At 38.1% G+C, this 14,312-nt stretch overlaps 2 protein-coding genes across 11 annotated transcripts in view; one reads left to right on the top strand and one right to left on the bottom strand.

Annotated features, from left to right (window-relative positions):
- Positions 1–9,169, top strand: part of PKD2L2 (polycystin 2 like 2, transient receptor potential cation channel) — a 32,538-nt gene extending 23,369 nt beyond the window's left edge. For all 3 annotated transcript variants that reach the window (XM_006086548.3, XM_006086549.3, XM_014453875.2), the window contains 2 exons: positions 8,122–8,234; positions 8,683–9,169. In XM_006086548.3, coding sequence (XP_006086610.1) covers positions 8,122–8,234; positions 8,683–8,779 — 210 coding nt within the window. In that variant the 3' untranslated portion in view covers positions 8,780–9,169. The remainder of the gene's footprint in view (positions 1–8,121; positions 8,235–8,682) is intronic.
- Positions 9,170–11,117: 1,948 nt separating this feature from the next.
- Positions 11,118–14,312, bottom strand: part of FAM13B (family with sequence similarity 13 member B) — a 64,193-nt gene continuing 60,998 nt past the window's right edge. For 7 of the 8 annotated variants that reach the window (XM_006086550.3, XM_023752136.1, XM_014453872.2 and 4 more), the window contains one exon: positions 11,118–13,447. In XM_006086550.3, the coding sequence (XP_006086612.1) occupies positions 13,324–13,447 (124 nt within the window). In that variant the 3' untranslated portion in view covers positions 11,118–13,323. The remainder of the gene's footprint in view (positions 13,448–14,312) is intronic. The other variant, XM_023752140.1, reaches the window with a different exon arrangement.

Genomic DNA, 14,312 nt, shown 5'->3' with positions numbered 1-14,312 from the left:
TTGTTTGATTCCTTGTGGAGGGAACCAAAGCAAGAAAGGGAGGTCTCAGGATGTATAAAAAGTTACATGACTAAAAACAAACCACTGAGCCCGGCCGGCGTGGCTCAGTGGTTGAGTGTCAATCTTTGAACCAGGAGGTTACGGTTTGATTCCTGGTCAGGGCACATGCCCAGGTTGTGGGCTCAATCCCCAGTGTGGGATCCCCAGTATGGGGCATGCAGGAGGCAGCTGATCAATGATCTCTCTCTCCCTCTCCCTTCCTCTCTGAAATCAACAAAAATATTTTAAAAACATGCACTGGAACAAAAGGGCAAAAGTACAAAACCAAAAAAGAGAACAGAAAATATAACACATGGTAAAAGACTTAAAATATAACCGTAAGACAATATGATATAATTGTGACCAAATATAGCAGACATATCAGTAATGGCAAAAAGTATAATCTACTTAAAAAGAAAAATATTTTCAGACTGAATCACAAAGCAATACCCAATTCTACACTATGTCCTAAAATACACACCTAAAATAAATTCAGAAAAGTTAAACATAAAAGCATGGGCTAAGGTATAATAGGAAAGGAAAAGATATCAGGGGACACAATCTAACTAAAGATAGAATTCAAGACAAAAAGCTCTGAATGAGATGAAGGGTACTTTATAAGGCTAAGATCAACTCTAATAGTTATGATTATCAATGCACCAAATAACATGTCATCAACTTCCATAAAAACTACTGGACTTATAAAAGGAGTAATAGGAACACACAAAAAATAGACAACACATCAAGAAAAATAAAAGGATTAAAAAAGACAGTATAATAAACAGGCAATCTTACAGTTATGTGTTAAATTCTGTACTCTCAGAAGATACATACTTTTCGAAAACCCATTCATTAAAACTGATCATATATTGGGCCACAAAGAAAATCTCAATAAATTCCAAAAAGTAGTTAATACAGAAAAAAATTCTTGCCCTCGCCTATGTGGCTCAGTTTGTTGAAATCTATAGTTTTCAAAATAGTATGTATTGGCATAAGGACAAATAGACTAATGATCAGAATTGAGAGCCCAGAAATCAACCAATCAATGTTTCACTCTCACATAGATGTTTCTCTCTCTCTCTTCCTCTCTCTCTAAAATCAATAAAAACATATTTTAAAAAGAAAAATATCTGAAAATGACATAAAAATATATTAATGAAATTGTAAAATAAAAAATTATTTAACCAAGAAAATTTTTAATTATTAAACAATTTTTAATCAAAGAGAAAATACAAAATGAAATTGCAGAAAACAAAATGATAAAAACACTATTTAACAGAATCTATAAGATAAAGGCAAATACCCTACCCAGAAGGAAAATTAGTAGCCTTAAATTTATCAATAAAAATCAAAGACAGAAAACATATTAATTTTAGCATGTGACTCAAAAAGTTAGAAAATAGACAACAAATAAGAAATAAAGATAAAAGCAGAACTGAGTTACAAACAACAATTAGTATACTAATAAATAAATAAAAAGGCTGGTTCTTTGAAAAGATCAGTGAAAAGAAATCACTAGACAACAAACGGAATAAGAGGGAGAAAGCATAAACATGCAAAGTAAAAAACTACAATGGGGGAAATAATCAAGAAACAAAAGAAAATTTTAAATATCATCCAAAATAAATTGAAGACAACACAAACAAATGGAAAGACATTCTGTGCTCATGGATTGGAAAAATTAATATTGTTAAAATGTCCATACCATATGAACCCATATACAGATTCAATGCAATCCCTATCAAAATTCCAATGGCACTTATCATAGAAATAGAACAAATTCTTAAATTTGTATGAAAGTATAAAAGACTGAATAGCCAAAACAATCTTGAGGAAGAACAAAGCTGGAGGAATCATGCTCCCTGATTTCAAACTATATTACAAAGCTATAGTTTTCAAAACAGAAAATATTTGCAAATCATATATCTGGTAAGGGGTTAATCTCCAAAATATATACAGAACTCATATAATTCAATAACAACAAAGTAGGCAGAAGACCTGCATAAACATTTTTCCATATAAAATATACTGAGAGTCGTCAACAGGTAATAATAAAGATGCTCACATAATCATCAGAAGATTACAAATCAAAACCACAGTGAGATTGCACCTCACACCTGTGAGAATGGCTATCATCAAAAAGACAAGAAATAACAAGTGTTGGCAAGGATTTGGAGAAAAGGGAACCCTTGTGTACCCCAGAGGGGCAATGTAAACTGCTGCAGTCACTATGGAAAACAATATGGAGCTTCCTCAAAAAATTAAAAATAGAACTACCATATGATTCAGCAATTCTACTTCTGGGAATTTATCTGAAGGAAAAAGAAGCACAAACTCAAAAAGATATCTGCACCCATGAATCCATTGCAGCATTATTTACAGTAGCCAATATATGGAAGTGTACATCAATGGAAAAATGGGTAAAAAAATGTGGTCTATATACACAATGGAATATTATTCAGCCATAAAAAAGAAGATCCTGCCATTTGTGACAACATGAATAGATAGCATTATGTTAAGTGAAATAAGTCAGATAAAGAGAAGTACTGCATTGTTTCACTTACATGTGGAATAATTTTTTAAAAATTCACAGATACAGCCCTAACCAGTTTGGCTCAGTGGATAGAGCGTCAGCCTGCGGACTCAAGGGTCCCAGGTTCAATCCCGGTCAAGGGCATGTACCTTGGTTGCGGGCACATCCCCAGTAGGGAGTGTGCAAGAGGCAGCTGATCGATGTTTCTCTCCCATCGATGTTTCTAACTCTCTATCCCTCTTCCTTCCTCTCTGTAAAAAATCAATAAAATATATTAAAATTAAAATAAAATAAAATAAAAATAAAAATCATCATTCTCCCCTTTAAAAAAAAAATTCACAGATACAGAGAACAGATTGGTGTTTGCCAGAGGTGGGTGTGGGGGATCAGCTAAATAGGTGAAGGTAGTCCAAAGGTACAAACTTCTAGTTTTAAAATAAGACATGGGGATATAATGTTCAGCAGGGTGACTATAGTTAATAATACTGTGTTGTATATTTGAAAGCTGCTAAGAGATCTTAAAAGTCCTTATCACAATAAAAAAATCTGTAACCGTATGTTGAGGGATGTTAACTAAACTTACTGTGATCATTTCACAATATGTACAGGGTGAAGCAAAATAGGTTTACCGTTGTGAGTACACAAAACAGTTTATTCTTTTTTCTTTTCTTTTTTTAATCCTCACCAAAGGACATGCTTTTATTAATTTTAGAGAGAGAGGAAAGGAGAGGGAAAGAGAAACATTGATGTGAGAGTGAAACATTGATCGGTTGCCTCCCACATATGCCCTGACCGGGGACGGAACCTGAAGCTTAGGTGTGTGCCCTGACCAGTAATCGACCCCACACTGGCCAGGGCTACAGAGTTTACTCTTGCATTATTTTTTTTTCATACAAACAACTGTAAACCTATTTTTGCCCCACCCTGATATATCAAATCATTATGTTGTACACCTGAAAAAAGTCACTAAGAGACTTTTGGTATAATTTTATGCAAATAACATTTGAAAAACTGAATGCAATGGATTTTTCTATAAATATCAAATTGATCAAAACTGAGCACAGAAGAGATTTTTTAAAGCCTAAACAAATCTGTACTGTAGAAGAAATCAAGTCATCAAAGAGCTACCTTCAAAAGAAATCAGACCCAGTTGGTTTCACAAGGGAATTTTACCAGATTTTTAAAAATTGATTTTTAGAGAGCAAAGGGAGAGAGAGAAACATCGATGTAAGAACGGAACATCATTGCCCAGCCGATGAGGCTCAGTAGTTGAGCATCGACCCATGAGCCAGGTCATAGGTAGATTCTCGGTCAGGGTACATGCCTGGGTTGCAGGCTCAATCCCCAGTAGAAGTCGTGTATTAGGCAACTAATCGATGATTCTCTCTCAACATTGATGGCTCTATCTCTCTCTCCCTCTGCTTTCCTCTCTGAAATCAATAAAAATGTATATTTTTAAAAAGAGCAGAACATCAATTGGCTGCCTCCCCCCGACCCTCACTGGGAATCAAGCCTGAAACCTGGGTATGTACTCTGACCAGGAATTGAACTGGCAAATTTTTGGTGCATGGGACAACGCTGAACCAACCAGGGTGTATTTTACCAGATTTTATACAGAAAAAGTAATTTCAAGCTATTTAAGTTGTTCCAGAGCAAATGGAAAAGTTCCAAATTATTTTTACAAAGTGATTATATAGTGATTCTAAAATCTGGCAAAGATCATACCAAAAATAAATAAGTAAGAAAGTATCACATAAATCTAGAAGCAAAAGTCCTAAATAACATATTAGCAAACAATCTAACAGAACAAAATTATATATCACTAGAGGCCTGGTGCACACATTCGTGCACCACTGGGGTCCCTTGGCCTGGCCTGCACCCTCTTGCAATCCAGGACCCCTCAGGGGATGTCAGAATCCGTGCACCAGGCCTCTAGTATGCATATAAGATCTTTGGTTAATCTCTTCTCACCCTCCCCCTTCCCCATTCCCTCTGAGATTCATCAGTCTGTTCCATGTTTCCATGCCTGTGCGTTGAGCATCTGCCCCCTGGTGGTCAGTGCGTGTCATAGCTACCGGTCCAACGGTCGAAAGGTCGCTTAGGCTTTTATATATACAGATGATTTTAACAGAATTTATTCTAAGATGGAAAGATGGTTCAAAATTGGGTAATAATTCATTCTATTAATAGACTCTAAAAGAAAAATTACATGATCATTTTCCATAGATGTTAGATATTTGATAAGATTCAACATTCAATCTTGAGGGGGAAATAAAGCAATATAGGAAGCGATGGATACTTCCTTGATATAATAAAAACATATTAATCACCCCTAATCTAGCACTTGCTTAATTGGGAGAAACACTGGACACATCAGAAACAAGACAAAGAGGTATTGGAGGGATCAGCCAAAACAATTAAGAGAAATAAACTAGAAGTATAAAAATTTCCTCTGTGATTCCTTTAAGTTTTCTAGGTATACAAATGAACTGAAAATTTATAACAAATTCCATAAACTAGTAGGAAAAATGATTCACATACATACAACCATGTTATATATATAAATATCAACTAGTTTGTTAAAAAAAATTTAATAGAAGACTCTATTTATAAAAACAACAATGTAGAAAATGCCTAAGAATTACTAAAAAGTGTTTAAAAACAAAATAAGGAAAAATTTTAAACATTCCTTAAAGACACAAAAATTCACTCAACAAAATGAAAATATATACTTACTAATGTATCAGTCAGGACCTAGTCAGGAAGATGGAAATCACATTATATGTTTCAAATAGAGAAAATTTACCACAGGGAATTTGGTTAAGGAAGTACTGGAAGACAGAAAAAGTAAAAACACTGAGGCAAAACATAAATAATCACTGTAGGATGATGCTACCACTCCAGAGTGAAGGTACAAAGGCGGGGTTATCAGAACCTACTATCATAGAGAAGGGCCCTGCATAGGTGCTCAGACCTCTAAGGGCGCCCCCAGCCCACCCTGAGGGAGTGTGATGAGTCTTGTTCTGGGTACGCCAAAAAATGCTAGTAGCAAGTCTGGGATGAGTTTCAAAGCCTGAGACACAGCATCACAGAGAATAGTATGAGGATTAAATTTTTAGTTGGGAGACATGAGCTGAGTAGTTGGCCCAGTTTATCCTATTGGCTGTTTAGTACACACATTTGAATTTCCATAAAACAACAGTAACTACTTCAAGCTTCCATCTAATAAGATGAAACTATCCTTTATACAAATAAAGGTACTCTTATCCTCTCCCCAAAAAGGGAGAAGCAAAGTCCCAATAGTAATTATATCCATCCTCTGAGTGACTTTAAGGCCTTTTTTATTCAAATCAAAATCCCTTAAAAATATGTTTAAACTACAAAGCTTATTTTGGGACATGTAAGTATTGAAAGCACCTGTCCACTCAAGAATTCCTAGGCTCCAAATATAGCCCTCTCTGCACTCTTTTTGTAGTTGCAACCAATTTCCTCTTGATAATTAGGATCAATCACCAAAGCCAGTTGAATCTTTGCCTAAAGCAAGAGGTTCTCAACCTGTGGGTCGCGACCCTTTGGGGGTCGAACAACCCTTTCACAGGGGTCGCCTAAGACCATCGGAAAACACATATATAATTACATACTGTTTTGTGATTAATCACTATGCTTTAATTATGTTCAATTTTTAACAATTAAAATACATCCTGCATATCAGATATTTACATGACGATTCATAACAGTAGCAAAATTACAGTTATGAAGTAGCAACGAAAATAATTTTATGGTTGGGGGTCACCACAACATGAGGAACTGTATTAAAGGGTCGCGGCATTAGGAAGGTTGAGAACCACTGGTAAAGGATCCCAAATGGACAGGTGGAAGGTTCAAATTCTTAAGTCAATTGTCCCTTGATGGAAGCATGCTGTTTCTGAGTTTGTTCCTTTGCACCTCCCCTGCCACAGGGTACTCATCAGTTAGGATCCAATCAGAAAAACAAAAACACACTAGGTAGTTCAAAAGGAGGTTTACTACAGAGAATTCATTTCTGAGCTTTTAGGATGACTATAAGAACTAATGTGGAACACCAAATTAATCCAGAAACAACTATAAAAGGCAGCTACCACTTACAGGGAAGAGGTGGGATGACCAAAACCTAGAAACTTGGAGGAAATGTCCCCATTGAGTTGCTGCTCTGCCTTTGATTTTCCTATGACTGTCAAGGAAGGCTTCATGGAAAAGAGTGATGGTTGAGATGGGTGTTTTGAAAGATGAGTCAAGTTTAGCAGGCATAATCTATTCAACCCATATTACTAATGTTTCCACATTATTATAGGCCTGGTCATTTAGATATAGTTATGGGGCCTACCACTTTTTAAACAACACATCAAAAGCATTTAGTAAATATGTCAAAATGTGGGTGCTGTAATGTGGCCAAAATAAAACTAGAAAGATTAAAAGCAATCCTTTCCTACTTCAAATACTATCTGGTAAGTTTCTCTAACCAGAACAGCACACATTTATCAGGTGAACAGTACATAAATGCAGGTGTCATCATCCTGAGGAAGGTAATCAAGAACCCTTATGCCCTAACTGGTTTGGCTCAGTGGATAGAGCGTCGGCCTGCGGACTGAAGGGTCCCAGGTTCCATTCTGGTCAAGGGCATGTACCTTGGTTGCGGGCACATCCCCAGTGGGAGGTGTGCAGGAGGCAGCTGATCGATGTTTCTAGCTCTCTATCCCTCTCCTTCCTCTCTATAAAAAAATCAATAAAATATATTAAAAAAAAAAAAAAGAACCCTTGTAACACGGATCCACTTTGCTACTTAGTGGTATTGCTGGAGCAGGGCAATATCATACTCATTTACTGACAAGTATTTGAGTCACATCTAAATGCACTTTCCTCTTTCCCTCTTTTTCTAGAGCTGTCCTTATTTTCCACAATGTACAAGGCAATTTTTCCAAAGTTTGGGAAAAGGTATTTGCACACTAAAGGAAAGTGGGGAGTAGTGAGGACTAAGCACAGGAAGGACTTCTTAGGATCAGAGAAGGATGTAGCAAAGAATTTGCTGGTACAAGGAACTAATTTGGGGGTATGTAGACAGATTGGAGTGTACAAATTGATGCAGTAATTATGAAGAGGGGATTGGGATGGTTAGGTAAAACTGCAGGAGTGTGGCTGAGAAGCAGCTGTGCAGGCAAAGAATACACACAGATATACTTTGAAGTATAGTTGCAAGAATAGAGGTACAAAAATATCTCAGGTTTGGCCAAGTGAAGAATGAAGAAAATCATGAAAAGAGTGAGCTGGAGATGCAGTGAGGAGGAGGCAATGAAATGAAAATAAGCTGATAATTTTAATTTTAAAATTCCCCAACTCAACCAACAGTTCTAACACCAGGTCCTCTGAAGTAACTGCTAATGCATAGTACTAAAAACTGCCAAGGCAAAAAGGCAGTGGGGCTCAAACCTCAACCCTGTGATCCTTGTAAAACAGACTTGAAATAGAGAAAAACTTAAATGATTGCAGACTAGGCTTTTCCTCTAACTTGACAGGAGATTCAAAGTGCAGAGCAGATGAAAAAATGGAAAGAGAGGCTTGAGGAAAAGTATTATTCTACAGAAATTCAAGATGACTACCAGCCTGTCACTCAACAAGAATTTAGAGAGTAAGTATTTGTTCTCACCAGGGTACGATGGGATTATCATGACATGGGGCCCCGTTGGGGACATGAGTTACACACTTTATTTTCCCGAACCCAAAACCTCTTCTGCTAAGATGTCCCTTATTTTTCCAATTGCTTTTATCCAATTTTAAAGTTAAACAGAAAGCACAAGCCTTCTCTTGTTTAAATGTAGGAGTGAGACCAACTGCTTTTTATCCTTGCTTCTCTAAAAAGGAACTGCCATTTATACTTGATATGTGTAGCAGATACTGTTCATTCTCCACACAGCTTTAGATTAGATGCATAACTGACCATACCAGGCATGTTTTAGTTCAAATAATCCCTTACCACTCAAAGCACTTTACAATAGGCACTAATAATCTGCTATCTCTTTTATGCACAAAAGTGTGTTACTGATTCATTCTCTACTTCCTTCTAAATTATCTCGTAGCCTCTTTTTATATGCTTTGGAGCTGGAGAAAGAATTACACTACATCAATTTAAAACTAAACCGAGTGATGAGAAAGGTTTCAGCTCTATCCTACTGAGACAAGTGGAGGTGAGAATCTGTGATGCAATCATTGTACATTTCTAACAAAGATTCATTTCTGTATTGAATTATTTCCTAAACTTGTCCCCATTTCCGATATGCTTTAAAAGCACTAAACCACCTATCATCAAACTATTGCCAGAGTCAATGATAATCATCAAATGATTTCTGGGACTTAAGTGCCCCTGGATGGGACCGACTGTACAATCATGTGTATTACAACATGCCTCCAAAGTATATATACACTGGTTCACACAGAGGACTTTATAAGGTTATTAAACTAGAGGCCCAGTGCACAAAAATTTGTGCACTCGGGGGTGGGAGGTCCCTCAGCCTGGCCTGTGCCCTCTCGCAGTCTGGGACCCCTCGGGGGATGACCACCTGCTGGCTTAGGCCTGCTCCCCGGGGGATTGGGCCTAAGATGGCAATCAGACATCCCTCTGGCAGCCCGGCAGCCCTCGGGGGATGTCCACTTGCCAGCGGGGAGCAGGCCTAAGCTGCAGTCGGACATCCTTAGCGCTGCTGAGGAGGCAGGAGAGGCTCCCACCACCACCGCTGTACTGGCAGCCGTCAGCCTGGCTTGTGGCTGAGCACTGACCACCAGAGGGCAGCTCCTGCATTGAGCGTCTGCCCCCTGGTGGTCAGTGTGTGTCATAGTGACCAGTCATTCCCAGTCTTTCTGCTGTTAGGGTCAGTTTGCATATTACCCTTTTACTATATAGGATAGAGGCCTGGTGCACGGGTGGGGGCCAGCTGGTTTGCCCTGAAGGGTATCCCGAATCAGGGTGGGGGTCCCGCTTGGGTGCCTGGCCAGCCTGGGTGAGGGGCAGATGGCTGTTTGCAGCTGGTCACACCCCCTTCAGGGTGGGGGTCCCCACTGGGGTGCCTGGCCAGCCTGGATGAGGGGCTGAGGGCTGTTTTCAGGCTGGCCAGCAACTAAAGCTCCCAGCCTCTCCTTTTTTTCTTTTTTTTATTCTGGGATTTATTTACCTTCTATAATTGGAATATTGTTGCCGTCACTGGTGCTCCCAGCTCTGAGGCCGCTGCCTGCTGAAAGCAGGTATCTGGGGTTTGTTTAGCTTTTATAATTGAAACATTGTTGCTTTTGGGCTCAGAGCCGGGCCGCGGCAGACGGGGAACCTTGACTTCCTCCATCACTGAAGCAAGCAAGCCTCCTGCTCGCTTCAGCTGTGTGGCTGCCGGCCGCCATCTTTGTTGGCAGTTAATTTGCATATCGCCCTGATTAGCCAATGGGAAGCGTAGCGGAGGTACGGTTAATTACCCTTTTTGTCTTTTATTAGATAGGAGGATTCTATGAATGTGAAGGGAAAAGTACAAAATAATGCTGCTTACAGTTCATGGTGCAGGTCTCTAATTAATAGCTCAGTAAGTAGGTAAAGATGATTTTACTTTTTTTTTTATGATGATTTTTCAATGTTCCACGGACTGTAAAAACCACTGGTGCTCTAATCATGTACCATGAACCAGATAATAAACGCATAGGACTCTGTAAAGCCATCACACAATGGCTCAAGTAAAATAATCTCTTATCTCCATTCTTCCAATTTGAAGTCTCCTATAAAAAGCTAAAGTGTTAAAGAATAAACTTTCTAACCACTTACAGAAATTTCACTAATACCTTCAAACTAGAAACTCATTTAAACGGTTTCTATAGCAACACCTAAAGTTTCCCAAAAGTGCTTCCTCAACTGCTTTAGAAAGCAAAATACACTTTAAAAAATAAAGAGCAAAGTAGGAGTATCAGGGTTATTAAAAGTCATGTTTGAAAAGTGTAAATGAAGGTACTCCCAAAGCCCTGTTTGGATGGTTGGAAAGTTATGTGTGGCTGGCATTTAGGAAACTCTTCTAATTTTTTTTTTCAAGTTACATAAACCCTCCTAGAAAAACCTTTTGTTCTCTTAGCCCAAGCAACAGCATTTGACCATAGTACTCAACTTCCACATTGCTGCTCAACAGTCCCTGGATTTTAAATCTGAATAAAGGACATTTTAAATCTACCCACATTCCTCAGGCCAAGCTCACCACATTTTCTTGATAATTCACTGCAACAAGAAATGCTTACTATTCTCTCTGCATCTTCTCCCTACATTCCCACAAGGGAATCAACAACATGGCCTTTCCCTATTTTACCACTTCCCAGAGCTGTAGCCAGCCAGATAGTTTACTAACCCTGTTGTCCCCCGATATGATACCGGGTTAGGGTAATTCAAAGCCTCAGAATATTAAGACAAGGGAACACTTGAGGTCTCTCTTTTTCACTTTTCAACATCTAGTGGGGGTGGAGGTGGGGAGAAGCAAACAACATTTGCAATGACTCAGAACATCAAAGTTCTTTTATTACAAAAGTCTATACAATGAAGTGCCAGACACAGCAATGCAATTATACGGGTAGTCATGTATATATCTATATATTGTTTATATATAGATATTCAGTTTTAACTTATACCAAAGTAAAACTATCACAAACTGCCTTATTCTACCACCTACAGCTCAACTATGACACACAATATTGTCACACAGCATTGGTGCTGCCATGCCACTTTTATCTATTCTATTCACAGCCAAACAATAACAGTGAATAACCAATATCATGAAGCAGCTGTTAATTTTAAAATGAAACCAGTCAGGCCACTGACTTATAAAAATATGGTACTCATATAGATTTAGCATTACAAAGAAGGAATATATTATTTAAAACATTTAAATAGTGCATATGGACATTTTTGCATGTGGTATATAAAATAAAACATTCATATAAAACAATATACAGTGCACATTAAATGTTTGGATATACTCCTGCCTGGAGAGTGATAGAAATTAACTAAATGCACACTGCATGATGGATTCAAATCAAAGTGATCTTTTGGCATTCTCAATTTCATTTTTCTAGGTATACATTATGAATGACCTAGCTGCATCAAAAGAAAGGACATGCAAAGGGCAGGATTTAGTGCTGTACTCCTTAACTACAGGTTCACTACCAATGAATATTCCCTCCCTGCAAAAAAGGCATTGCACACACAGGTGAAATATGAAGCACTAGAAATACTACTTATTATCAAGCTACTTCATGGGCTTACTATGCAATAGTGCCAGAAGACTGAGGTCCATGCTTCCCTCCTCTTATTAAAGGATGTTGCAAAAGTCCATTTTTGTATGGAACAAATTGTTAATATTAACTAGTTAAGAAAACCAAGCATGAGTCATTACATGCAAAACATGGGCACAATCAAAGTAAGACACTCATCATTCCAAAAAAGCACCGGAAAAAAATTGAACACTTAGATTGAGCCTGACCGGAATATGCTATTAATGACAGTTACATTGTTAACACAAAGTCACCATTCTGTGAAAATGATTAGCAGAATGATACCTCGTGAGTACCCAAAGAAAAAGCCATGCAAAGCCAAAGAAAACAAGATATGCTTAGAGTATATAACAAGGGGCACACCACTACATATCTTGTGACCAGCGCTTTAAACACCATGTGATTGAGCAAAAAGTGATCCCTTTAAAAGATGTTTTCTTTATGGATTTTGCTGATTAAGAGAAAAAAAGGATGCAACCTCCTGAAGGTACATGTAAAAATGCAGTGGTATAGCCCTTGTTAAGAACAGATTTACTTCAGGCATAATGATTCTTTTGCTAATTTCGGCCCATTTAATTGAACACACAAATCTGAGTACCATCCAAGTTCCTACATACTGACATGGCTCTTTACTCATATTATCTGGAGGTCAGTGGGGAGAAAAAATGGAGGATCTGATCCAGACAAATCACATCATCACCAGTTGATGAACAGTAGCTGAGAAAACAAATAGTAATTTAAGTCCCATAGGCAGCATGTGGTATGATTCAGTTCTGTGTGTTTTCACTATACGAATAAGCAAGGTCACTTTTTGGTCTAACCTCTCTTATCTTGACCCAGGAGCTGTGTGACCACTGAATTGCAAAATTTTGTTAACATACTACCTGTGAAAAAGTGTTACTTTGGGAATTAAACAGAAATGTGTTCCACAGTAGGACTTGAAATTTCAGTTGATTTTAGTTTTCGAAGAAAACATAGAACATGGAGCATATGTGCACATTTATATGCTTTTCTTTCAAATTTTCAGTCATTGTGTAAGAAAAAGGCAACCAAAGAATTCAATGTGAAGATTTTCCTCTTAATTTTCTTCCGTAATGAAAAAACAATGAAGTTGGTAGTAACAAAAAGCTTGTACTTCCAAAGTCCTTGAGGTTGAAAGGATAAAATACTAGTCTTTTCTAATAGGATGTATCTGTAGTACAAAACAATGAAGAAAACGGGATGTTTGTTAAAGGTAGAGAGAACAGTCTGTGGTTAATATGGAACATTGTGCTCCCTAGAGAGGGTCTACTTACCCTCCCCCATCATTTCTCTAGTGGCACCACAACCAAATTACAAAATGAGATTCTGAGTGCCTGACAAAAAGTACCAGCCAAGTACACACGATGATAGTTTTAGGGAATACAACTGATTTTATGATGTTTCAAGCATTTTTATATGGATTTTGAAGAATCTTGCTTGCTGATAAGAACTTCAAGAAGCCTAAGCTTGGCTTTAATTTTCTTGTACTCCCTGTACTCCTCAAGTACTGGAACACGATCCTCTTTCTGGGCATTCCTAGGGGAGAAAATAAAACGTGTAATATTCTAGAGATCATCTGGAAAACAAAGTCCCAGAGTTATCCAAATGTGAGACAATGTTAACAAATATAAATTCAAATAAAAAATTGCTCTGTAAGGAAAAAATATTATTGGATTAATTCCCCCCCCCCGCCCCGTCCCCAAAGAACATTCCTGAAATACTTCTATTTTTGATGGATTTTTTCTATTGATACATTAAATGATACTATACTTATCAATGATGATTGTAAATAACTAGAGGTAATCTTTTACTTTATTTTTTATAGGTAAAATTTTAATAAGACATACACTGCTAGACTCTGTCAGGTCTGTGAGTGTACATATTAAGTGCCAGAGGGCTATAATGAGTCATTTCAGACATTAACTCTGGCTTCAGTGAATTGAAATGTAAAAGCAAAACATCTCACTTATAGTAGCAAATAAGTAGTCTCCTAACTTTATATCCTATATAATAAAAGCCTAATATGTTAAGTGTCTGGTCACCTGTTCAACCAATCAAAGTGTAATATGCTAATGATATGCTAAGGCCACTCAACCACTCGCTATGATGTGCACTGACCACCAGGGAGCAGATGCTCTGACCAGTAGGTTAGCTTGTCCAGACACGCCCTGGAGCCCTCCCGTGACCCTTCCCTGGCTGGCCAACCTCCCTCGTCCCTCCCCAGCTCCAATCATGCACCGGTGGGGTCACTCGGCCTGGCCTGCGCCCTCTCGCATTCAGGGACCTCTTGGGGGATGTTAGAGAGTGGTTTCGGCTCCATCTCACAGGCCAGGCCAAGGGACACCACTGGTGCATGAATTTGTGCGCCTGGCCTCTAGTTATTAATGACCCAATACAATCT

The sequence above is a fragment of the Myotis lucifugus genome, unplaced genomic scaffold (assembly GCF_000147115.1).
Source record: "Myotis lucifugus unplaced genomic scaffold, Myoluc2.0 scaffold_28, whole genome shotgun sequence".
In the NCBI taxonomy this organism is placed as follows: Eukaryota; Metazoa; Chordata; class Mammalia; order Chiroptera; family Vespertilionidae; genus Myotis; species Myotis lucifugus.
The sequence above is the reverse complement of the archived record's forward strand: the minus strand, read 5'-3'. Positions and strand labels throughout refer to the sequence as shown.